The sequence below is a fragment of the Lemur catta genome, chromosome 2 (assembly GCF_020740605.2).
Source record: "Lemur catta isolate mLemCat1 chromosome 2, mLemCat1.pri, whole genome shotgun sequence".
NCBI classification, from domain to species: domain Eukaryota; kingdom Metazoa; phylum Chordata; class Mammalia; order Primates; family Lemuridae; genus Lemur; species Lemur catta.
The window spans coordinates 109026674-109054419 of NC_059129.1; the positions used below are offsets into that span (position 1 = coordinate 109026674).

The 27746-nt window shown below is 40.0% G+C and overlaps 1 protein-coding gene across 1 annotated transcript in view; it reads left to right on the plus strand.

Annotated features, from left to right (window-relative positions):
- SLC35F1 (solute carrier family 35 member F1) overlaps positions 1 to 17670 on the plus strand; it is a 171013-nt gene extending 153343 nt beyond the window's left edge. The window contains exon 8 of the mRNA XM_045544255.1: positions 14346 to 17670. Coding sequence (XP_045400211.1) covers positions 14346 to 14570 — 225 coding nt within the window. The 3' untranslated portion in view covers positions 14571 to 17670. The remainder of the gene's footprint in view (positions 1 to 14345) is intronic.
- The last annotated feature ends 10076 nt before the right edge of the window (positions 17671 to 27746 follow it).

The window sequence follows — 27746 nt, forward strand, 5'->3', positions numbered from 1 at the left end:
GTTTTGATTTACTCTCTTCTATGAAAGTAACCATAATTCCTATGGTTTTTAAGCCTTATTTCCATACTTACTATATTTGCTATACCACCAGTCTCTGCAATTCAGGCTCTTCTTTTCTGAATTTCTTCCTCTTTTTTTAATTATTTCAAAATATATGGGGGTACAAATTTTTTCATTACATGGATCATTTTTGTTACGGTTAAGTCAGGCTTATAAGTGTGCCCATCACTCAGATAGTCTTCATTTTATCCATTAGGTAGGTTTTCACCATCCCCTTCTCCCTGCTCCCCCCTGCTTGATTTCCAATGACTTTTACTTCCTTCTGTGCACATGTTCATTGTTTAGTTCCAATTTAATAGTGAGTGTGATGTTTGTTTTTCCTTTCTTTAAATACTTCACTTAGGATAATGGTCTTCCAGTTTCATCCAAATTGTTGCTAGAAAGCCTTAGTTCATCCTTATTGATGGCTGAGTAGTATTCCATAGTATACATATACCACATTTTGTTAATCTACTCATGAATTAATGAGCTCTTGGGTTGATTTCACATCTTTGCAATTGTGAATTTTGCTGCAATAAACATTTGAGTGTAGGTGTTGTTTTGATAAAATGACTTCTTTTCCTTTGGGTAGGTAAATACTTAGTAGTGGGATGCGTAATAGTGGGATTGCTGGATCAAATGGTAGGTCTACTTTTAGTTTTTTGAGGAATCTCCATACTGTTTTCCATAGAGATTGTACTAATTTTCAGTCCCACCAACAGTGTATAAGTGTTCCTTTCTCTCTGCGTCCACACCAGCATCTATTGTTTTGGGACTTTTTAATAAAAGCCCTTCTAACTGAGGTAAGGTGATACCTCATTGTGGTTTTAATTTGCATTTCCCTGATAGTGAGGTTGAACAAATGTTTTTATGTTTATTTGCTGTTAATCTATCTTCTTTTGAAAAGCTTCTGTTCGTGTCTTTTGCCCACTTTGTAATGGGGTTTTTTGATTTTTGATTGTTCTCCAGAGAAACAGAACCAATAGTATGTGCGTGGGGGAGGGTGTGTGTACAGAAGGAGAGATTAATTGATTGATTTTAAGGAATTGGCTCACACAACTGGGGCTGGCAAGTCCAAAATCTACAAGGAAGGCCAGCAAGCTGGAGACCCAGGGAAGAGTTGATGTGGTAGCTTAAGCCTGTACGCAGTCTGGAGGCAGAATTACCCCTTCCTCAGGGGCCTTTAGTCTTTTTCTTAAGGCCTTCACTTGATCAGATGAGGTCCACCCACATTATGGAAGGTAATCTACTTTACTCAGAGTCTACTGACGTGAATGTTAGTCTCATTTTTACAAATACCTTCATAGCAGCATCTACACTGGTGTTTGATCAAGTATTTAGGTACTGTGGCCTAGACAAGTTGACTCATAAAATTAACCACCATGAGTCCATCCCTTGTCCACTTGGCATTAATTGCAGGTCTTTAAATAATAATCTCCAAATAAAGACAATAACAAGGTCATACTTTTGCCTAAATTGACACAACTATTTGCATACAACTGAAAACACACTAACCTTCCCCTCAGAAGAGGATGCAAAGTCTTGGGTGATGATGTTCATTCTTCTTGATATCTTTAACTTAAATACTATAATGGAAAGTTAGTACATCTTATGTTATATGATAAAGAGATAAGAGAAGGAAGGAAACAAAAATACTTGTTCTATACACACACACACATACACACAAACATATTCATAACAAAAAAGAGAAATTATTCATGACAATACAATCTTTGTTTCTGTAACTGATCACATGGCCATAGCTGCCACTTTCTTTCACTGTATTCCCTTTGCCCTCGGCAAGCACGTCAGCTGATTATGATTCTTTACCTCATGGGGTGACCCCACACTTTCTTTCCTGAAATATCTGAGACACTATTAGTCCGGCTTGCATTCAGTTGTTGTAATTTTCCATTGACTTTAATCACAGGGCATATTAATACTAAGAGACATGCTAAAGGATCACCTGTATTCCAGATGTATTCTTCCTTACCTCCATAGTGGACCAGTAGCCCAATTTCCCCTTGGTAAATGAGATCAATCAACCACTGAAACTCTCTTCTTTACCTGTTGTTTCAAAAGCATGAATGAGCCCAAAGTGGCCAGGTGGCAGTCTGAACTTTCAGTTTAATAGAATCATTGTTCTGTCTCCTGGTGGAAGTATTCTTCCCTTTGGAACTAAGACTTTTAGATCAGCAGAGCACAAGGTTGCAGTGACAGGAAGCAAAAATGTTACTAGTGGACAACAGGGTGAATAGTGAATGGTGACACTTTCATTTCTACCCCTTGATTCTATTGTAACAGGGCAGGGGGTCTTTAGGATGTGTTGAGCTGCAACACTGCCACTTCTACAAACTAAGCATCTTTCACTGGCTTTAAAATTCAGTCCCCTTGATAAACAGCAACATTGTAATAGCCAGGGATTTCAACACCCCTCTGACAGAACAGGACAGATCCTCCCAACAGAAAATAAACAAAGAAACAATGGACTTAAACAGAACTCTAGAACAAATGGGCCTGACTGACATTTACAGAACATTCAACTCAAAAACCACTGAATATAGATTTTTCTCATCAGCTCATGGGACATTCTCTAAGAATGACCATATCCTAGGCCACAAAGCATGTCTCAACAAATTTAAAAAAATAGAAATTATACCATGCATCTTCTCAGACCACAGTGGAATAAAATTAGAAATCAGTTTCAACAGAAATTCTCATCTCTACACAAAGTCATGGAAACTAAACAAACTTTTGCTGAATGATTATTGTGTTAAGGTGGAGATTAAGATGGAAATTAAAAGATTCTTTGAACTAAATGATAAAAGAGACGCAAGTTATGAAATCTATGGGACACAGCTAAAGCAGTCCTGAAAGGAAAATTTATACCCATAAATGCCTACATCCAAAAGATAGAAAGATCACAAATCAACAATCTAATGAATCACCTCAAAGAACAGGAAAAGGCTGAGCAAAACCGACCCCAAACCCAGCAGAAGAAATAAAATAACAAAGATAAGAGTAGAACTAAATGAAATCAACAATAAAAAAACTATATGGAAGATTAATAAAGCAAAAAGTTGGTTCTTTGAACAAATAAAATTGACATACCTCTTGCTGGATTAATGAGAAGCAGAAAAGAAAAACTTTAATAAGCTCCATCAGGAATGAAAAAAGGAGAAATTCCAACTGAAACTATGGAAATACAAAATATCGTCTATGAATACTATAAAAACCTCTATATACATAAACTTGAAAATGTAGAGGAAATGGACAAATTCTTAGAAACACACAGCCTCCCTAGGCTCAATAGGAAGAAATAGAATTTTTCAACAGACCAATCTCAAGCACCAAAATTGAAGCAGCAATAATAAAAAAAAAAAAAAACCTTCCTAAAAAGAAAAGTCCTGGACGAGTGGTTTCACACCCAAATTTCGCCAGACCTACAAATGAGAACTGGTGCCTGCCCTACAGAAATTATTCCACAACATTGAGAAGGAAGGAATCCTCCTGAACTTGTTTTATGAAGCCAACATCACCCTGATACCAAAACCAGGAAAGGATGCAACAAAAAAAGAAAACTACAGACCAATACCCCTTATGAATATAGATGCAAAAATTCTCAACAAAATCCTAGCAAACTGAATTTGGTGCTGGTCAAAAAGATAATCCATCATGACCAAGTGGGGTTGGTCATGGATGCAGGGATGGTTCAACATACAAAAACCTATAAATGTAATTCACCACATAAATAGAAGCAAAAACAAAGACCATATGATCCTCTCAATAGACACAGAAAAAGCATTTGACAAAATTCAGGACCCTTTTATGATAAGAACACTTAAAAAAATAGGCATAGATGGGATTTACCTCAAAATGATAGAAGCCATATGTGACAACCCCCCCTGCCAACATCATACTGAACGGGGAAAAATTGAAAGCATTCCCACTTAGAACTAGAACCAGACAAGGTTGTCCTCTACCACTGCTTCTATTCAACATGGTACTGGACGTCCTAGCCAGAGCAATCAGACAAGAGAAGCAAATCAACGGCATCTGAGTGGGGGCAGAAGAGGTCAAACTATTGCTCTTTGCTGGCAGTATGATCTTACATCTAGAAAACCACAAAGATTCTTCCATGAGACTACTGGAATTGATAAACAAATTCAGCAAAGTCTCAGGTTACAAAATCAAAGTACAGAAATCAGTAGCATTCCTATATGCCATCAACAGTCAAACTGAGAACCAAATCAAAGACTCAATATCTTTCACAATAGCAACAAAGAAAATAAAATACCTAGGAATATATTTAACTAAGGAGGTGAAAGACCTCTACAGAGAGAACTATAAAACACTGAGGAAAGAAATAGCAGAGGATGTAAACAGGTGGAAAACTATACCATGCTCATAGATCAGCAGAATCAACATTGTTAAAATGTCTATACTACTCAAAGTTATCTATAGATTCAATGCAATCCCTATTAAAATATGAACATCATTTTTCGCAGATGTAGAAAAAATAATGCTATGCTTCATATGGAACCAGAGAAGACCCCATACAGCAAATGCAATCTTAAGCAAAAAGAACAAATTGAGACGCATCAATTTACCAGACTTCAAGTTATACTACAAGGCCATAGTAGCTAAAACAGCATGGTACTGGCACAAGAACAAAGACACAGACCAATGGAATAGAACTGATAACCCAGATATAAAGCCATCCTCATATAGCCATCTAATCTTTGACAAAGCAGACAAAAACATACACTGGGAAAAAGAATCCTTATTCAATAAATGGTGCTGGGAAAACTGGATAGCCCCATGTAGAGGACTGAAACAGGATCCACACCTTTCACCTCTCAAAAAAATCAACTAACAGTGGGTAACAGACTTAAACCTAAGGCACAAAACTATAAGAATTCTAGAAGAAAATATTGGAAAAACTCTTATAGACATTGGCCTGGGTAAAGAATTTATGAGGAAGACCCCAAAGGCAATCAGAGCAACAATAAAAATAAATAAATGAGACCTAATTAAATTAAAAAGCTTTTGCATATCCAAGGAAACTATCATGAGAGCAAACAGACAACCTACAGAATGAGAGAAAATATTCACATACTACACATCCAATAAAAGACTGATAACTTGAATCTATATAGAACTCAGGAAAATCAGCAAGAAAAAAATCAAACAACTCCCTCAAAAAGTGGGCAAAGTACATGAACAGAAACTTTTCCAAAGAAGACAGACAAATGGCCAACAAACATATGAAAAAATGCTCAACATCTCTAATCATCAGGGAAATGCAAATCAAAACCACAATGAGATATCACTTATCTCCAGTGAAAATGGCCTTTATCAAAAGGTCCCAAAACAATAAATGTTGGCATGGATGCATAGAGATAGGAACACTCATACACTGCTAGTGGGACTGCAAACTAGTACAACCTCTGTGGAAAGTAATATAGAGATACCTCAAAGAGCTAAAACTAGAAGTACCATTTGATCCAGCAATCCCATTATTGGGCATCTACCCAAAAGAACAAAAGACATTCTATAACAAAGGCATCTGCACCTGAATGTTTATAGTGGCACAATTCACTATTGCAAAGATGTGGAAACAACCCAAGTGCCCCTCAATCCATGAGTGGATTAGTAAAATGTATACCGTATGTATACCATGGCATACTACTCAACCACAAAAACAATGATGATCTAGCACCTTTTGTATTATCCTGGATAGAGCTGGAGCCCATTCTACTAAGTGAAGTATCACAAGAATGGAAAAACAAGCACCACATGTACTCACCATCAAATTGGTATTAACTGATCAATACCTATGTGTGCATATAGTAATAACATTCATCGGGTCACAGGCAGGTGGGAGGAGGGAGGACGGGATTGGTGTATTCATACCTAATGGGTGCAGTTCGCACCATCTAGGGTATGGACACTCTTAAAACTCAGACTCGGGTGGGGCAAAGGCAATATATGTAACCTAAACATTTTTATCCCCATAATATGCTGCAATAAAAGATAAAGAAATAAAATAGGCTGGGTACGGTGGCTCATGCCTGTAATCCTAACACTCTGGGAGGCCAAGGAGGGTGGATCGCTCGAGGTCAGGAGTTCGAGACCAGCCTGAGCAGGAGCGAGACCCTGTCTCTACTAAAAATAGAAAGAAATTATCTGGCCAACTAAAAATATATATAGAAAAAATTAGCTGGGTGTGGTGGCATATGCCTGTAGTCCCAGCTACTCAGGAGGCTGAGGCAGAAGGATTGCTTGAGCCCAGGAGTTTGAGGTTGCTGTGAGCTAGGCTGATGCCACGGCACTCACTCTAGCCCAGGCCACACAGTGAGACTGTCTCAAAAAAAAAAAAAAAAAAAAAAGAAATAAAATAAAATTCAGTCCCCTACAAAATTGCTCTGGCCCAGCATGCACCTCTGTGATTTGCTGAGGGAAAATAGAAGTCTTGTGATCCAAGAGCCCAATGGAGTGAAGGCCACTGCTCAGTGTGCCTCCTATACACATGCAATTCCTTTTTGACTAGTGATAATAAAAACTATGCAGGGAAAGGTGACATAAATGAGCCATTGAACAGCTTTTGTTGCAACTGAGCCCGTAATTAAACACTCCCATGGAGTAAGCCCCTCTGTTCCGTTTCTGGCCTGGCTATTACAGTCTTTTTTTGCTGGAATGCAGAAAATAGAAATCTGCTTGAACGAGGATTTCTATCAATTCATCAGACCAGTGAAAATGTCTGTTTGTCATATAAAAGATAGTGGCAGAAATCCATTTTTAGTTCCCTATTGCTGTACTCATGTGTGAAATTACTCACAGGGGAAGATATTTGCCTGTTAAAGAACCCTTATTTGGACTTAGATGTGATTGGCTGCACAAATTATACCGCCAAATGAATTGGTTTTGCAAACCAAACAGAAGGCCTCATAAACCGAACTGGGATTGCAGCTCAGGGCACAGCCTCGCCCTGGGTGATAGTGTCAGGCACACAGAGAAGCAAGGGCCCTCCTTGCTGCTTCTGTTTTCTTTACCAACAGGATGCTTGGAGAATAAATCAATTCCCAAGTATTTAAATCTAAGCAATGCTTTGGTATTCTGATATGGATGGAGAAACCTTTTGGCATTCTGACTAAGGCACTCATTTGTTTATTTTTTGTCTTTATTAGATTAGCGTGAATTTGGGATTTGAATTCCCAAATTGGAGAAAGAATAGGTGGTGAGGGAGGGGGTCAGTATTCTTACTCTCTAAAGACTAATCTCGTTGTTTGGCAGTAGATTGCATGCCATGCCCACATTTGATATTTTGCATGGTATAACCTAGAATAAAGAAATATTGCAATATTTAACCAGAAAGATTTAGCCCTTTTTTTCCCTAACAAAAAAGAAATGAGAAAAAAACAGGAAGAGGAGAAATAAGGGAGGTGAGAGTAGGAGATAGAGTAATAATTGGGGAGTTCAAAAGTATTTGAAAGAGCTCTGATCTCTCCAGGCAATTTATTTCCAGCTCAGTAAACCCAGAAACCAAACTTTTGCCTTTTAAATACACTTCATAATAATAAAAATGATCTTGTTAGTTTTGTGCAGAGCCAAAATTAGGAGGTCAAACATCAATTTGTTTGTGTTCGTTTTTCTGTGGAGCCAGGTCTGTCTAGTTTTCTTGGCCTGAATAGCAATTGGCTCAGGCCCAGTGGCAATAGATCAGGATCAGGCAGAGCCTTTCGTCACAGGGTCGTAAACAGGCCACGGCTCATGGTGTGCTCAGCACTGATCAACATCCTCTCATTCTGCGCCCAAAACTGTATTCCCAGGTGTTGTCCTCAGCCCTCTGAGAAGCACATGGCTGCTGAGAGATGGGCTGTGTGGTCATTGCTGAGCTGTCTTCTCTCTCCCACCCCAGGACACACAGCAGATTGGCTGTTTCCCTTCCAAGCTTGTTGCCAAAGGGTCCACCTTGCAATCTACAAAGTGGGACCTGGGAGACCATGGACTCCCCTTCTAGTCATTCTTCACTATAGTGGCATTACGTTTAATTAATGATTTACTCTTATTTAGCATGTTACTTTAATCTAGTCACTGCTGGATCTTTAAACTACTTTGGTACCCAGGACCTCCAAACTGGTAATCTGCTTCCATTTTAAACAGAATTGGGCTTATTTGTTCCCTCTTGGTCTAGCAATCAGGGTTAGATGTGCCAGTTGATTTATCTTTATATGTGCATTTTATATCACAGAGTAGAGAAGTATAGGGAAAAAAGGACCCATTGTCTTACATGGCAAAGAATATTCAGGACAGTTGTCACAAACTTAATTAAAAGTCTAGTTTTTCCTGGGTATAATTTGCCTGTTGAAATTACCAGGCCAGTCTCTTTCCATGGAAATTCTTCCAGCAGCTCTTGAGCCCACATTTACCAGCCTGTGTTGCATGACCCTGAGAATGACCAGTCGCTGCCATTTATTGTTCTACTTACCCATGGTCACGTTAATTTCTGTAGCAACCATTAAAGTTTACAGAGTCCCCGACTCTACCCTCATAGATGTTTTCTGCCAAAGAATTAAAAATATGTGAAAGTTTAATTACATCTGTATCTTTCTACAAGAATCAACCAGAAAAGAAATCATTATTGTGGCCATATATCCTTCATATATGTGAAATAACTCTGCATTGAAAGCCATTTCTAAGAACACTTAGAAACATCCTTGAGTTCATTTCTGTGCAGCCTTCTTACGCAGTTCAGGGACCAGTTTCGACTCTTATCATGACCATGTTTCCAAGCAGTGTGCCTCTTTCAGTGGCAGCCTCAGATCTAATAGAGCCCCCAAAGGCAACATATCTTTGGAAGTTTAACAATAACATCATCATTGAGCTATGGTGTGAGATATTTGGTCTTTCCTTCCTCCATCCATCATAGATAGCCTGGGGAACACCTGAAGGCTTGAACGCATCACCTTTCACTCATCTCTGGTACATGAGAAGCCACCAAGGGCAGTGTTCTATCAGGGTACTCACCTTCTCTCAAGAATAAGTGTTCAATATAGGAATGCAAGTTCAGAAGGCAGATCATACCAGTCAGGTGTAGGGGCCTATAGAGGAGTATGTGCATGTGTGTGTGTGTGTGTGTGTGTGTGTGTGTGTGTGTGTGTGTGTGTGTGTGTGTGTGTGAAGAGAGAGAGAGATAAACAAACAGAAGTCAGAGTACATGCTGACTCAATTTAGACAAGAATTATGTTTGGATTATCAGGTTCTTCATCTTTCCTTCTAGTTATTGAGAAATTTTCTTTACCTGTATCTTTTTCTGTGTCATTTGACCTGATTTTCTCCCTCCTACTAACTGTAATTTCTCCGAGCTTCCTTGGCTCTCCAAGTTAAATCTAGATCTCTTCTTTTTTCTCAAATAACTCCAGGAGTTTCACCCCAGGTCTCATTCCCCTGGGCCCCCTTTTCTAAGAAACCTCACCAACAACTCCTTTCCAGTTTTTTCTCTGCCTCTCATGAATAACATAGTTTCTTTTTTCCATCGAATCTTTTTTTAGATAGAGAAATTGTCATACATCTGTCTTTAAGAGCTAAAAAATATGTTTCCGTTATCCATTAAATCATTGGTAAGCACAAGTGGAGACATGTAGCTAAAAATGACTAAAATCCAACATCAGGAAACTTACAAAGGCTGTATTCCACAAAGGCAGATACCATAAAGGGGCTCTTGTAAGGTACACTTCCAGGGAAACAAGGAAAACGCCAGGCCCATCATACCGAAGTAGTTGGTACGTGCATTCAGTGAAAGTAGAGCTTCAACCAGAGTCACTTCATGGTCCGCTTTGCACCCCTGCAAGGACTTCCCATGCTCTTCTCTGCTGACCCCTGCCATTGTGTGAGTCAAGCTAGAAAATGCTGTCCTTGAAAAATTGCCCTCTTCTTGACATTGTCTAGTTGATATATTTATAAATGTACTTTGAAATGAGTTTCAAATCGTATGGTTTTCTACTTGTATAGGTTTAGGCCCATTGAAGTCATTAGTCTATTAAAATTCAACTTAGCTGTTTAAATTACAGAAATAACATGTAAATTTGATCTGACCTTGACTGATGTGCTGAATGCCACATTAATCAAACAGCAATCATACTGATAGGCCAACTGTCTAAGAGGTAGGTTTAACCCCTGGATGGAAGTTAAGCCCTGGTTGTGCAGGCTTGTTATCAGTCTTCCAAGCCACCTCATTCTGTACAATGGCTTGTGTCTTGGTCAGATTGTTTTAAGGACCACTCAGGGATTCTCATCCTGTGCAGTGAGTGCCTTCTGACCCTTGTTCTCAAAGAGAGACATCAAGATGGAAAAAGACAGTGGCAAAGTACAGTGTCTGCAGTGTGGCAGTGTTAATACAGGGTGCACCCTTTCTTAGCTTCTCAAAGCTACCCGTTAGGTTAAATGCACAAAAAGTGTGTCCGCAGCACGGACCATACAGCATACTCTGAGGGGCTGCAGTTGGCAAAGGGGAAGACAGCAAAGTCCACTTCAGATAGCAGCCCCGCCCTTGGATGGAGACAGCAGCCTCGGCCTGCACTTGGCTTATCTGTAACTCAGACACGGCTGCAGTCGTCATCCGGCGTTTCAGAGAAGTTCCTGTTCGCTTTGCTTGGGGAACTAGATATAAGTATTTCTTTGCAGTTAGTAAGTTAAACAGCCTAGACTGAACAAAATTTTTGTTTCATTGATTGGTTTATTAAATGAATACTCTACAAGATAAGTGAAGCATCTAGAACTGGGGTAATTCTGTTAGGTACCCCTGATTAAATTTTCTTTTTTTCAATTAAGCTAGAAAGAAGGAGGCAAATGAAACTTTTTCTTACTTTTTTTTTTAAATCAAACCTTTCTGTCACTATTTATAGCGTTTAATATTTATCCCAATTAATCATAATGCTTGCCTGACTGCTCTTTTTGGGCTTGTGTACTAAATGAGAACTTTCTCTACCAACTATTAATAAAGCCTCTTGGGTGACTTCCAAAATGCCTCTGTCACATTAAAATTCCATGCTATCTATCTCTTGAGTAATTTTTGACTGAATTCTGTATGAATTAAATAAAAAGGCATTGAAAAGTATGTGTTGTCAGTTAGAGCTATGTTCAAGGTAAAACACATTTGTAGTGGATTTATCTGATGGTTCCATGCCCCCGAAAGGGATGATACTTTTAAGTGGTATGTTAAGGTGTTATTACTTACAAAGGCATTAGATTTACAAAACTTAATATTATATTCTTTGTCATATTGACCAGGTCAGGATATGAGATCTAAAATCAGAAATTAATATTCTCAAGAATTTAGTTTCTCTAATCCTTCTACCTGGGTACCCTGTATCAGATCCTTTCCTGTCCCTACCCCCAAATTATTTCAATGGCCAAATCCTGTCCACCCCAAGTTTATGGAACCTCCTACCCCAATCCACTGGTCAGCAGTCCTGAGTCTTCTACCCAGATTCTTGCTTTCTTTAGTGTCTTTCCCAGTTCATCGTCCTTCACTCTCCTCTGGCCCCAGGTTTGAAGATGACTTTTGGAGTCAATGATTACAGATTGATACTATGACTTCCTTTTCAACAGGTTTTTAATAATATTTAGCATTTTATGTACTAGAAATGACATTTTATTAATATTACCTAGGTTAAAGCTAAAAGGTTTGAAATACACGACTGGTACAGGCTGATTGTCATTATGTTTCCTACATTAGCCTGAAACTTCCCCATAATTAAATGTATTTATTTATCCAACATAAAAACAAATAGCAAATAATACTTAGTAGATGTCTGTACTCTGCCAGGCTCTATGTTTGATACTGGTCAAACAAGGCACAGCCCCACAGTCAAAAGACTATTGGGAAAAGATAATTTAATTAGTGATTATATTAGAATATTATAAGATATCAGAGTATTACAATTATAAATTGTGCTGTAGTAATAAAAAAAACAATAACAATGAAGCCAATATGATTCGAATGGTTACTGCAAGGTATGATAAGTGCTTTACCTGCTTTATCTAATTTAGTCTTATTAACCCCTGTATGGTAGGTGCACTTTACTGATCAGGAAGCCTAGACCCGGGAAGGTTAAGAACCTTGTCCAGAGTTACAGCTAGAATGTAGTGGAACTAGGATTGGAAGCCAGTTTGGTGGTTAAAATGCAATGATAACTGCAAAGCCCCCATTCTTAACACATGAACTGCCATGTGAGTTGTATTTAGCTCATACTAGTTTTGAGCCCAGGACCTCGTGAAGCGTATGTAACTCTCACATCTCTTCACCTTGGAAGCCACAAGAACTATTTTTCGACTTGCATGTAACTCACTCACAGAAAACAATAAAAAATAGATAGAAAGTATTGTTTTATTTTCAAAGTTTTTATTCTATTTTCATCACAAAACACCGTGGCCCCAAGGAAAAAAATTTTTTTTCTCGTGTGGCAGTCAATGTGTTAATCTCTCTACCTCCATCTGCTGCAATAGAGGCAGGTTCATACCTAAGCCCATGGAAGGCTCTTCGCTTAAAACTGGAGATGACTAGAGTTTTGGAAGTGAAAGCAATTAACGAGATGTTTGAAATGCTTATAATGTTAGAAACAAACCCATTTCCCTTCACCAAAGTTTCAGGTGAAAGATGAAGCTCTTGATTGTAGAATTTCAGGAAGCAACTTTGTGTATAAATAGGTTTTCTGAGATCATGGACAACAGTGCTGAGTTAGTGGTCTTTTCCTACCATTTTATTTTACAAATTCATGAATCAAACAATAAGGCACATTTGCTTTCACTGGGGAAAACTGAATTAATTATGTCAAGTTAATTAAGTGAAGCAGTTACAAGCTGAGTCTAGTACGTAAATCCATCTGAGGTGGTATTATCATATGGTTTGAATGTGAAAAATAAAGGGGTTGAGAGACAGGGTGAAGAATGCTGTAGAAAGAAAATCAGAAAGTCATCTTCAGTCTTAATTACTTTGTGCTGCACAAAGAAAGAAAGAAGACTGTACCAGGGCCTTTTGGCCCCAGGACACTTTTTTTTAATGAGCCATTTTCAAGACTGCCTTTCCTATTACTGAACTACGAAGTATAGTCATTTTTTAGCTTTCTGTTCTAGCCCTATAATTTATTTCACAGAATCTCTGGGTGATTTTCCTCTTCTCCTTTCTTCCAGCTTCCAATTCATTTTTCTCTCTCTACCAGTTTTTAGTTCTTTCAAGGTAAGAACATAAAAAATAAATGAGGAAATTAAAATCACTCCCCCTTTTCCCATGGATGCAGGATGTGATTAAGACACAGCTCTGGACTGACACGAGACTTGGCAGGCCATACGTGTATTGTATTGTTTCTGTCTATCTGTGCCTCTGATGCTCCACTGAGACAATTAAGTCCTTGATGGTAGGGATCACCCATATTTTTTATTTCTCCTTGCCCAGTACCTGGTTCAATGTTTGATATACAGAAGGCATACAAACAAGGGATGAATGAATGAACAGAACAGTAGAAATGGCAACACAATACTTCCAGCGTAACCACTCAGGAAGGTCCAGAAGTTGTAATTTTCCAAAAACATGTGTCAATTCTTGGGACTAGTGTAAACTGACATTTTCTCTCCCTCTCCCCCCAAACTCTATGAAAGCAAGTAGATTAGGAAGCAGAATGCTACATATACAGCCCTGTTTGGATTTGTTTATAGATTAGTTGGGCAGGAATGGAATGTTATACTATTTCCTTCTGTCCAAGGATAATCTAATCTTGCAAAGATAGTTACCAAAGTCAATAACAATCTGTACTAGGAAGAAAAATAGTGTCTGAATTGTGTTAAGGTGAAACGAGAGTGTCCTGATACGCTGTCGGTGAGGGGTTCGTTGTTTATGGCTTCATTACCACCTAAATGGGACATCTATATTTCTTCTGGTTTAATGAAGCCACAAACAACTGACTCTTTATTGAGCGATATTGGAGATTTTTTGCTTTTAACCTGATGCATTTTAATTTGTACTTACCTAGCTCTCCCACCATACCAGGTCCTCAGACTGGCACTTTAGAGGCAATCAGCCAAGTGTTCCTCTGTGTTAGCCGCAGGGTCTAGCAAAAAGATAAAGGGAATCAATAAGACCAAGCCAGTTTAGGAAGAGAAAATTCACTTTCCATCACGAGAACCGGCCAACTCATCAAGCTGCCTGTTCCGAGAGGAAGCAGCTCCTTTCTCGCCTCTCTGTGCCTCATTAAGGTGTCAGTGGTTCCGCTGTGGCTGTCAAATGACTTTGCTGTTGTGTTTTTCAGTTTTCAGGACTTTATCTCCTGTCTTTCTTCACCATCCTCATTGGGCTGGTGCTCTACTCCTCCACCTCCACCTACATAGCCCAGGACCCCCGAGTGTACAAGCAGTTCCGCAATCCTTCAGGACCCGTCGTGGACTTATCGACCACGGCTCAGGTGGAGCCCTCAGTCACCTACACCAGCCTGGGCCAGGAGACGGAAGAGGAGCCCCATGTTCGCGTGGCCTAGGATGAGGCCCGCCCTGCCCACTGAGGCCAGCTCAGTGGTGTGTCCACCCATCATCTCTGTATTGTACATAGAGAAAGGTATTTACTGGGTGCAGTTTACACAGGTGGACTGCAAGGTAGCAAATCCTCCAAAAGCTTGTAAAAGGAACAAGCTAAACATCACTGGAGATGCAGGCTCCAATCTGCCTGACTCGGAAAGATGCCTAGCTAGTGTGTGTCCTGATCACAACCCCCCTGCATTAATTACTGTGAAAATTTTTGAATAAAAGGCAAGTATTATTGTTATTATTATTTGTATTATTACTGTTACTGTTATTACACCAACTTTCAGGAGGATGTTTTGTACTCCTGATGGGAACTAGTGCCAGACCCACATGTAGTCAACATAAACCCCACTTTTCTATGGCAAGTCACTTTTTAAGAATCATACTTTATTTTTTTGCACAGACTATATGAGTGATGCATGCCACAGGAGCTCCGCCCCTGAGAAGTTTCCTTGTCCTCGGGACCTGGTGGCTAATGGTTTCCTCTGTTACCTGTTGGATTGCCTGCTCAGTAAGGATTTTGTGCAGTGACCCTTGTGGGGAGGGGCAACTGACCATATAATTCTCTATTCTAGGAATAGATATAAAGCAAACATTTTAGCCTTTTTATATTTCAATCTCTGATTACTCCAGGCCATTGCCTTTCTGTTGTGCCATGTGATTCTGCTAATCAAGTCCCTGTGGTAACAGGATAAGGACTGTTCCATTTCTGTGGCTTGTGGGAAACCCCAGAAATAATATAATTTGCATTTAGGTCAATATATATTTTAAAAATCTTTCTGCCTCTCCCTATATCCTCTCTTCAAAAACTATTTTTAATTTTCCTTTTTTTCCCTAAATTTCCTTAGTGATAATATGGAAATTGATCAAGGCAGGGGAAAAAGCCATGGTCCTCTGCCCTCTTAATTGTCTAACACTCTTTTTGAAATACACAAGCATGGAAATTATCGTTTTTTGTGGAGTATCATTGGTTGTGCCACCTCCTAGCAAAGTCCAGGTGCTGATGTGGAGCAGTCTTTGAAAATATCTCAATTGATCTGGCCACTTTGTAGTGGTAAAGATGTCACCATTGGAAAAGTCTGGCATTTTGGTCATCTTTGGCATCCATTCAAAATAGCAGAATATATTGACACAACATTCTCATGGATACAGAGAATATTACAGGATCCTGATAAGGCTTTGAGTGATATATCACTAGTCTAATCTATTGCCCTTAGAATAGCCCTTTTTTTCAAACACAGGAAATTAAGAAACACCACAGACCTCTATAATTTAGAATAGATTCTATGTGTATGTGAACTCTTTAAGCTCAGCTGACTTCAATAACATTCAAAAATATCCTTGATGGAGTTATAGGGTTTGTAAAGGAAAAATAAATGTTTATGACATGTTGGGCAATTCAAATCAATGTAGCTGAAGGAAGCAAGCAAAGCAAAACACCAGTGGGGTCTCTCGAAAGTAGAAGGACAGACTGCAGTGTAATCAGGACCCCCAGAGGGCCTGAAGGAGGCCTAAATCTGGCAGGCAAAACCTTCCCGTGCTGTCCCTCAGCAGCCATGTGGCTTTTCTGCCTACCTTCCACACAGGGTGGGCAGCCCTGCCCTTGGAGATGGGACAGAAAAATTATCTTCTCTGGTATTCAGATTTGGTGGTCATCTCAGTTCAGCCCCCTTAGAAACGTGTCATTTTCTGTGGGGGGAAAAATATATCAATGTTAAAGCTCTGTTAAAACAACTTTGCCAACATCTGCTCTCTGCTACCTTTCAGACCAATTAAATACCTTTCTCTGAATATTTTGTCCATTCAGATCTGAAGACCTTTAAAGACTGTGGTTTTATTTGTATGTTTACATTCCTTTGGTTTGCATAATTTGCTTGATTTATTGCATTTTTAGTATTTATTTTAAGCCAAATGTTTTCATCTTTTTGATTCGTTTTTATGACACTAATTTGTAGACATTTAGTAAAGTCTTATGAGAAGCAAGTGGATGAAACTATTTCCAAGTTCACTCAGTAGACTGGGAATTTTGTAAAAAATTTAGATTTCCAAAAGGTTTGCAATCAACGGATGGCCAAAGGTTGCCATCTGAATTATTTTATAGGATATTTTAATTGACTCCATTGTATGGAAACCAAGTGTGAATGTTAAGATGATTTCACTGTATACCCCTTACCATTCATTGTCCTTGTACTCAGACTTTCATGTCACTGGGTGACCTCACTGTGTTGGTTTGTCTCCATTTAGAAAGGTTGATAATACATTGAATTGTTCAAGATCAAGAGTTCCAGACTGGTACTTCAGAAAAAAAAAATAGCAAAGAACAAATTCTTTTTCTGTGTAAAAACACTGATCCTTTGGGAATGGGGAGGGAAATGGGAGTAGGACAACATTAACTCTAGCTGTTTTAGTTTCCGAGATTTCATAACCTCCACTAGACACCAGCAAAGATTTCAGCTTTTCAATCCACCACCAATCTCTCCTCAACAAACGAGCTTTTAGCAATTTGTGCAGAATTTGACTGGCTAAGAGCAAACCACAGTTCTCCTACCCCGCTAGAGAAGAGTGGTGGTTCTCACTTCCTCAATGAAAACTTGCACTGGGGACACAGCTTCCCTCGGTCAGACCTTCCCACAGCTTCCAACTCTTAAATACGCAACCAGGTAGACCAAGCAATGGGAAAATTTGCACCACTGTGTCCCATGAAAATGTTTCAATGTTTAGTTTAGATATTGCTAACTTGTGCTATTAACCTTTTGACAAGCGTGTACTATTGTTTGTTTTGGGTTTGTTTTTGATTTATAACCATTTAGTAGTCCCCAGCTAGCTACCAGTACAGCTTTTACCCCATGGGTAGGATTCTATTGTTAAGCCACATAACAAAGCACACTAACCCTGACACTGCAAATGGAAAATATGAACCAAAAAAGAAATTTACACTGATAAGTTGAACAAACTGTCCATTTTTGATATTTGCATGCTTCCCTATGGACTGGCTGTGGCAATGTAATGCCTGTATAATGTTTTCAAATAAAAATAAATGCTTTATGAAAGCACCGAGTCCTTGGTTTTCTTGTGTGTTTGTCTGCACTATGACAACCCTGAAAGCAGCTCCCTTGAGATGCTTTTAGAAATAGCAACAAAAGTAGATAGCTGGATACATGTCAAAATAAAAACCAGAAAGAAAATATTTCCAAATTAGGAAGGGCACAGTTAGTCTCAGAACTATAGTTCCAAAAAGCCAAAGTAAACACATTCGTAATTTTCAAAATTAATCATTTATCTGGGTATGTAAGAAGACTCTGGGGCTACAGCCTCCAAGTCCACATTTAAAACACGCATAGGACAATATAAATTTACCTCCAAGAAATAGTGTCTCATAAAGAAGCAAGTTCTGTGTATGCTGGCCTTGGCACAGCAGCAGACTTAAACAATGAGCATTCTTCCAAAGTGCAACATTTATAAAGCAAAGACTGTTCATGTTTCTGCTCAGAACTTACACAGTGTCTTGTAATCATCTCTCTTCCACTAACTGCTGTCACCCTGCAACCCCATAAGTAGCTAGAGTAGATTGCATATGCATTTAGATATTCTTGTCATTTGTGTTCACAATCAGACCTCAAAAATTAAATGAGCCAAGAAGACTATGTATCTGAGTGATATTAAAAATATTTTTTTAAAGAAAAACATTCATTTTTTCAGGAAAAAAAGAATGACAGCACACTAAGTGCTCTTAAGTTGAGATCCATCATGATCTGCTTTTATCGTTAGAACAGCATGTACTTAACCTAAATAATTTGCTTGCAAAATGTGACTCACTGTTTAAAAAAGTTTTCTTGAAAAATGTAAATCTTTCTCTAAAGTATTATTTGCTTTTATTTAGTAAGCTCTTTGATCAAAGATGAAATAAAGTTGAAATTCAGCCCAGCCTTTGTCCAAATGTCAGCAATTCCAAATGACTGGGGTCCAAATAGCATATGAAATAAATGTATATGTCATGTTTCATCTGTTTCCCCAATGAATTAAAATTTTCTTAAGCAAAAGAACTGGGTTTCCTAAATACTTGCAAGTTCTTGCAACAGTAAGATAAGGAAGCACTTGAGTGATTTTTTTTTCGTGACAGAAAAATAGAAGCAAGTAAAATTCAGCAGGAAGGCTGTAATTTATTATATTGCCCGATGTTCCACAGGAAAACAAACTGTAATGTCTGAAATAACAGGAGCTGAAATTAGATCCAGCTTATCTATTTTCAGTGCTCCGCAAACACCTTGCACATGGAAGGTATTCGTACATCTCATTTTAATGGAATCTAACTTCTACACAGCAAATTCAAAGTACCAAGGGTAAGATAATCTATTACAAAATGTTCCCTTACTTCTTCTATTACCCTTGAGCACCTTTTTTTTTTTTTTCTGTAAAATTCTTGTTCTTGGAAAGGAAGAAATCGCCATGTCCACTTAAATGTACCCTCCTTGGGAATTCTTTTTAAATCACTTAGAATATTTGGTCTTTTGGGTTCAGCCCTGGGGTATGAAACAAAAAAGCAAAGTTCTTTTTCTACTTGCAAATAGTGATTTGAATGTACAACATAGCTTCTTAGTTCTGTACACTGATCTTTCTTTTTTCCTTCCTTTCTTCCTTTTCTCTTTGATTTCTTCTCTTCCTCCCAACCCCTACCCTCTTTTTTGCCCTTCTTTCTTCTTTCTGCAAGCATAAACAGAGGGCTCACTACAGGCCGCCTAGGCAGGGTCTCTGCCCTTCATTCTCTACATGGTTAAAAATGTTTAATTCAAAAAAATTATAATACAGCTGGAAAGCCCTGCTCCTACCAGATGGCCTTTCGTCAGTGCCTGAAAGGACGAGCCATTGTGCATCACTTTTCAGACGGCCAAACAAGTTGCCTCCAAACACTACCGCAGCCTGATTAACAGGGAAAGCTAATCATCAGAGGGAGGAGCTCTCTGGCAACAGGCTTTAAGATTAGGGCCTTCCATCCAGAAGGACAAAGGCCTGCTGTGGATGAGACTGGAATCTGCAAAAGCATGAAAATGAGTTTGTTCACCACTGGGACCAATCCCATAATGCTTGAAGGATAATTTCAGGATAGATAAAGGTAAATATTACTTTACGCAGTGGAGAATAATCTTCCTGAACTCATTGTCCCAAACTGATGGTACAGGCTAAAAATATAAGTGTTAGGTCACCTCATAGATGAAGAGCTGCAAAAGGACATTAAGTCAACCGAGCATGCAATTCATTATCCAATCTGTTCACACTTTGAAGAGAGAAAACAGCACTCCTAATAATTATGCCCGGGTAACAGATGCAGACCTGCTCCAGCCCAGGTGAACCTTGTTGTGCGGTCACTGGCTTTAATAGATGCACTGGCCCATCCGTCCCCATGGGAGGTTGCCAGCACACAGGATAGCCACGTTTTCCTGCCACTAGATGTCATTGTCTCGGGTAGAACAGCAGAGCAGACCTGGACCACCTGCCCACAATGGTGAGGCTGATTGTGGACGGTTATTTATGAGAGCAGCACTGGCCTCAGCTCCATCCTACTGTGCAGACTCTATCTTGGAATCACCTATGGGCTGGTGGAAAAGTGAGAGGAGCTCCAGTGGTCACATCTAATGCTTATGGCAGCGGCACTAGTTACTCAACATTTCCCCAATAGTGTCCACAAATACCATTTCTGGGACTTTGGGCTAATAGGATGAACATGAGGTGATAAAACATATTTTTGTGCAAAGTTAGGTCTCATTCATTTCTTTCTTGGCCTTGTCTTTGTAGGCAGGGAGAATTACTTCCATAGTGCCTGAAGAGGTTTGATAAATTTTAAGTAAGAGTAATAATTGCAGTTTCACAGATGGTTGGCCACTTGCCAATTTCACAGCAAACTAGAAAAGCAATAAAAAAAAATCTACTTGCTCTTAAAACGTTTGACTACTGTTCTAAATGAAATTACTAAAGAGAGAAGAAATGAGCTAATCGCCAGAATAATCAAAACAGTCTCATTACAGGACTCCCCATGAGCTTTTGTTTGAATTCTCTAATGTAGTTTTTGGCATTAAATAGGATTTTAAAAGCTAAATAGGTCACACATGCATACAAATGGTTCAGTGAATCACATAACTGCTTTATGTTCCCCAAGATTCTGCCTATCAGGCTGCATTTTAATTAAAAGGAAAATTGTCAAGGATAGAGAATAACTTAATGTGGGGGATTTGGTGTCCATAGTTGAAGACTGAGACTTTACTTTGTACTCAGGTTTCAATTTACAATCATAACTTCCAAACAACAATGAAGTTCATTTTCATTTTAGTCACAAGCTTAAACACAGAATTTGAGAGGAATCACTGGAGATCGTTTTGTTGAAAATCTTAAGTCAAGTGTTAATAGTTTTATGGCTTGTGAGTGTGGAAGTGGTTTAGTTAGAAGCAGAGATGTTTAGACTTGAGAAGCTATAGCCTTAGTCACTACTGGCAAAATCCTGCGGATAACACGATAGTGTGTAATTCCTCAGTTAGAGGAGCTGCTCTGTGATCACTTAAAACTGGGGTCAGAGAGCTGAATGTATTAACAGATGTCAGAGCAGCTTCTTAGGCAGCTTGGATAAGTGTTCCTTAAGAGGATCCCTATTACTGACCAACTCCCTAAGCATAATCCCAAAGAAAAAAGAAAGAAAAAGCATGCGATACATGCCCAAGGTAAACTGCCTTTGTCCTTCTGGATTGAATCCTTCTGGGCAAATTTGGGACTGGCTTTGCCCATGCGACTCCCCAGTCTGAACATGCTAGTAGAGCTGCAATAGTGCATCTGCAACTACTGAAGCCAGGGCTGGCGGAGAGCTCATTGCTTCCACGGGGAGATTTCTCATCTCCAGATATGCACCAGCTGTCACTGACTATATTCTCCAACAACCTGTGTCGGGTCAGCACCACTCGTAAGGCTGCTGCCCTTGGAAAACAATTTGGCTGCCGCTGATTGCAAGCCAAACTCGACTCTAAGGTGAAGGAGTGTCTATTTCTCTCCTGAGTGCTGGAGTCACATGTACCGCTCAGTAAAGCAGCCCCTGTGATGTAACGACGTGGGGAAATCAAAGTCATCCAGCAAGAGGTCAAGATCATTGGAGCTTTGAAATTTTAAAAGCAAAAGCTGCCCCTGCCTGCTCTGAGAAGTGCATGTTGCTGTTCATACTGGTACCAGAGGCTCTTTAGAGCCCTTTAAAGAGGAGAACTGTGGGGCCACCACCTCCTACTCCTGGGTTAGTGAGGTTTCTATCGGTAAAAACACTCTTCTACCGTTTCTCTTGTGGTTAGTTGAATGAATTGCTTCGGTCTATAATGCAATCTCATTTTCTTGACTCTTGACATTGTAAAGAAATAGACTTTTATGTACTGATGTAATTTTCATTATTTTCATTGTCATGATAAAGCAGAGTATCGTCTAGCTACAGTATAATTCCCATCCATTTCTACTGTGATTTCAGTAGCATCTGCTTTTTGGTATCTTTGTATTATTTGGGCCTATTCCTCCTGAAATGATTGACCCAGCTTCATGGTAGCAGTCCACCATCTTCTCAGCCTGGCCTTCTTACTTCACTAGTTCATTCTTAACAATGACTTCTTTGAGCATTTCAGGAAAATGGTTTTCTTTACTTTAGAACTTGAATGCAACTATATTTGATCTTTTGTCTTTAAAGTCATTTAAGAAAAGGAGAAAACTCTGCTGAGCATGAATATATCTCAGATATTATCTGTAGGCTTTATGCACATTTATTTTTACAAATGGAATAGAATTAGGTTTTTTAATATCACACTGCATATTCATTAAATGAAAATACTCTGGTTCCTAAATGACAATGATTTTAAAATCAAATCATGGCTTTTAAAAAATTAAAAATTACTATTTTTTTCAATGTCCTTACCTGTCAACACTACAAGATTCTCACATTAGCAAAACACTGTGAAATATTTTATTGCTGGTGGAGTTGGTTCATGCCATCTGTCCTGAAATTGAACTTTACTTTCCTCAGTGGGATCATTGGCTACCTTCATTTCTCTTTCTCTCGCATTTTTACTTCCAAAGTTTCAAAAAAAATTATTACACTATTTTTTAATTCATCTAAAGAAACATTCTTGAGGGAAAATTATATCCAGATAGAATCACGTAGAGATAAAAATATACATGTATAGCAAATAATTCAGATTTGTATGCTATCTTGATTATGAACTAAAAGTTTTCCCTTTGTTCTTGTATGTTTTAATCCTTAGAAGAAGAAAATCATAAGTAAAAATTATTAATTTTAGAAAGGAAGATTTGAGAAATAAGACAATAGAGTTAGGCCCCAAATCAACCAAAATGGGAGTTTTAGTTAAAGCCATATTTTGCACCAACCCATGTTCTGACCATGACTGGCTTACTTGTAGCAAATGGGCAGGTGTAGACAGTTCCTGACAGACTTAATTCAGCTCATGTGTTCAGCCGTGTGCAAAAACAGGTGCTAGCAATAGCCCTACACTCCCAGAGGCAAAGCTGAGATGATGGGAAGAGAATCCCAGTTAACAGAGATAATCAAAGGCAGCTAATATTAACCCACAATTACTCCTGATAATGCTTCTATTCGTACTCACCTGAAGAGAATACAAAATCTATCTCTAAGTGGGGACTCGAGACCATCTTTCAGCTACTTGCTTACAGATTAAGTCCTATTTGAGTTATAAGCCCTAGATGATGATTTTCTCCAGAGAAGGAAATTTGAAAGTCCTTCTGCCCCCTACTCCTTTGTAACTTGATCCAGTAACAATGTCTATTTTTACCTTAAAGGGACATGTTACCCTTCATGTTCATCACTTGAACATCTTATTCCAGCTGTCAGTCTCCAGCAAAGCTGTCAACTCAGGGCTCCCAGAGTTCTCTGGGAAACACAAGACCAACTAATAACAAGACCAAAGGCATTGATTTTGTCTAGCGCCCCACGGTTCAGAATTAGATGAATACCTGAGAACAAAGCAGTTAGGTCACACTCCTCCTTCCTGAATGCAACCCTGACAGCTGTGTTCATGATGATGAAACGCCCTTTGCAGTTGGGAAAATAAAAGCTCCAGAACATGCCAAACCTAACTTTTCTATTTACACCTCTAAGGAAAACCCAGTTGCTTCCTTTATAAAATCAAGCCCTGGCTCTCTGACACTGGCAATTGCCAATGTAGGGAGACTCTCCCGTCACTTGGCGGGTAATGTGAAGCTGCAATAATTACTGCGTGATCTTCTAGGGGAGGATAAATCTCAGCCTCAATGTTAGACCTCAAAGTCTTCTCTTAGATACTTTCTGCTCACTACTGGTCTTGGATCATCCTGGTTCAAATTTTTAGCCAAAGCCTTTTTGGAAATCTATAGAATTCTGTGGCTGCAGAAGTCTACTGTGTGCTAGGCACTGGGCTAAGCATTGTAGAAGTTGTCTCGAAGTAACCCTGGGGAGGGGGGGTTGTTGTAAAATGTATCCCAGTTTTATTGATAAGTTACTGGAGGCATAAATGGGTTACATAAAATGGCCACAGTGAAAGAGCTAGCAAGTGATGAAGCCAGGATTCAAACCAAGTGTGTCTGACTTCAAAGGCATCAGTGTATGCTACAGCACAAAATGTCTCATCATAGCTCAGAAAAGGGCTTAAGTTGACAAGACATTTGAGGTGCTAGCCACAAAAATCCAGTGATGAGATGCATGAAGGAAAGGAATAAAGAGAATGTCTCCAAATAGAAAATCTGTTCTATTGTGATGATTAAATCAGATAGCATAGGAAACCTATGCCAACCACATTCACGGCTCACTGTTGACATGGGAAATGGGTGACGGGCAAACTCCCATTGGTGCAGTACCAGCAGAAACAGCTGGTCTGAAGAAAAGAAAAGAAAAACGAAAGAAAAGAAAAGAAAAGAAAAGAACACAACAAACAGTTCCATCAGCCAACAGAAGCAATATTAACTTGCTCTGAAAGTAGGAAGATGTTACCACGTCCCTGACTTCTTCAACAGGCTCCATGCCTACCTGCTGAGGCAGCGTATCCCCGGCATTCCCCCACCCTTAATATCATATCTGAGCCACATGCTAGGATTACCTCTTTATTTTATTTTATTTATATTTTTTAAAGACAGAGTCTCGCTCTGTCACCCAGGCTGGAGTGCAGTGGCATCACCGTAGAGCACAGAAACTTCAAACTCCTGGGCTCAAGTGATCCTCTTGCCTCAGTCTCCTGAGTAGCTGGAACTACAGATGTGCATCACCATGCCCGACTAATTTTTGTATTTTTATTTTTGGAGATAGGGTCTCACTATGTTGCCCAGGCTGGTCTCGAATTCCTAGCCTCAAGCAATCCTTCCTCAGCCTCCAAAAGTGCCGGGATTACGTGAGCCACAGTGCCCAGCCAAGGGTTTGTTCTTCACCCTCACTCTGCTCCCCATCTCAGCAACACGTGGCAGAGGCAGCACAGCTGACCACACTCTCCCTCATGCACTTCTTTTCCCCGAAGTTTGTGGAACTGCCTTCGCCCAGTGTTCCCAGGCCTCACAGGCCCCTCCTGCCTGTATCCTTTGCTGGATCCTCTTTCTCTGCCATAACTAAACATCGGGGCTCTGTCCTTAGTTTGCATCATCCTTTTATTTACACTCGCACTCACTGCTTTCAACACCAGCTTCATGCCGATGCCTCCTAAGGTGGCATCCCCTCCCAGACCTCTGCTGGCTCAATGTCTCCACAGGGACATCCAATGAGCCTCTCAAACCCAGCTTGTGTAAAACAGAACTCATGATTCCCCCAAATCTGGAGGAAGAAAACCTCTTCTTCCAGTCCTCCCCATCTCTCTTAATAGCACCACCACCTGCCTGGCTACTCTGGCCAAGCACCCCAGATTCGTCCTCGATTTTGTTCGTTCCATCAGCGTCTGCTTCCAGTCCACCAGCAGGGCTCGACATTCTCTGACCTTTGTCCTGCTTCTGACTCCTGACCACAGCTGCTGCTGCCACCCTGGCCCAAGCCACCTTCCTTTCTATCCTGTACTATACAAACTGCCTCCTCAGCACTCTCCCATGTCTACCTCTCTACAATCCATTGTCTACGCAGCGAGATCTTTTTAAAACTATAAATTACATTCTGTCATTTCCCTGTGTAAACCCTTCCAATGTAAAACTGAAATGCTTTACCATGGTTTGCAAGACCCACAAGACCTGGATCCCGCCTCACTCACAGCTGCATGTTTCTCCTCTCCCCTCACTCGCCACCACATGACACCTGTACATGCCTGTCCCTGTCTCCAGTGGACCACGCCCCCTCCCACGGGGGGGCCTCGCATCCCCGCAAAGCTCTCTCCCTCACTGAGGTTGCGGTTTCTACGCCACCTCCCAGAAGGGCTGCCTTGATCTCCCTCACCCAGGTCACACTCTCTTCCATTACCCTGGTTTAGTGTCTTCATGACACTTCTTGCTCTTTTAAATAATCTTATTTATTTTTGTGCCTGGGTAAATCAGCCTCCCACTAGAATGGGAGTGTCTGGAGAGACCGTGTCCAGTTCATGCCTGTGTCCTTAGCACCTGGAATAGTACGTGACACCTGGGAAGCCCACAGTAACATGTGTGCAATAAACGGACCGCTAAACCTCAGAGGAGCGGTTAAGGGTCCTAGAATAAGAAAGTTAAATATTAAAGCTTAATCTCTAATCATGCAATAAAACAGAATTTGAAATAGCAAGCAATTAGGGGAGGTGTTGAGTGCCAGCACATCTTACACAAGCTTTTAAATTCATACCAGCTGGGAAGTCACCTCTGTGCAGAGACAGCCTTGACCTTGGGCCTTTATCAAGAGAGAAAAGATTTTTCTTAATCTCTATTAAGATAAAAAGAGATTACCATTCGTTGTTCAGCAGTCATTAAGAGAGAACTTGCGGGACAAAGCCTGAATCGCTAACAAAGAACCAAAGGCCTGCCAGTAAAGGCTCCATGATTAAGGGCAGGTGATTTTTCTCTTTATCCACCCAGCAGCTCCACCACACGCCAGCTGCCTGCCTCCCAAGCTGGTCTTCTGCATTCACGCTCTGATAACTTCTCCACTCCCCAACCAGCTTCTCCCCAGCAACAAACCACAGCGCCTTCCTTTACTGTTCTGCGCACATTCAAGGCAAGCCCGAACATTAGTCAGGACTTAAAATCTCTCTCTACTCCCCACAAGTGGCTGCCTTATCTTCTTGTTGACAAACAAAGAAAGGACGGCTAAGTCCAAGTGTAGGACAAACCATATCCAAGGGACTGTTCTTTGGGTTAAGAATCAGGATGAAGAAAATAAAATAGGGTGGTATGAAAGAGTGACCAGAGGGTGTGCAGCTACTTTAGATCTGGCCATGAGGGAGGGCTTCTGTGAGGGGGTGACATTCACTCAGTAAGTACTTATTGGTCAACTACTGTGTGCCGGGCACAGATCAAGATGATGGTGACAGAGCAGTAAAGAAAGGAGGCAAGCTTCTATGCTTTAGCGGAGGAAGGTAAAAAACAAATGTGCTTTAATGGTGGTAAGTGGTATGAAGAAAATAAATGATAAGGTAGTAGACCGTGATGGGGGCTAGGGTGGGGAAAGGCACTCTTGATCTCAGGGATAAGATGAGAAAGGGCCAGATGGAGAAGATTTGGAGGAAGAGCATCTAGGCAGAGTGAACAGCCTGTGCAAAGAGATTTTAGGCAGAGACCCGATTGACCTAACACCAGCAATCTCCACCTTCAACTCAATTAGCTGTGCTGCAGCAGACTCTAGGAGCACAACAACTTACAAACACCGGCCTTCCTGTCTTTGGCATGAAGTATCGTAACTGGTTAGAAGCACAGCGCTACAAGCAGGAAAATCTGCCTCCCTACTTACTGATTTAGGAGCTTTGGGCAAGTTACTTAACATGTCTGACCAAGGTTTCCTTAGTTGTAAAATATTGGTAATAGTGTCTTCTTGAAAGCGTTGCTTTAAGGATTAAGTGCAAAACAGAGCACAGTGTCTGGTTATAGCAAGGGTCCAGTAAGTGGTACTACTGTCATTCCCTATTCTAGGAGCTTGAAGAAAATGGAACCCAAGTCCAAACACATGTAATTTGGAGTGAGAT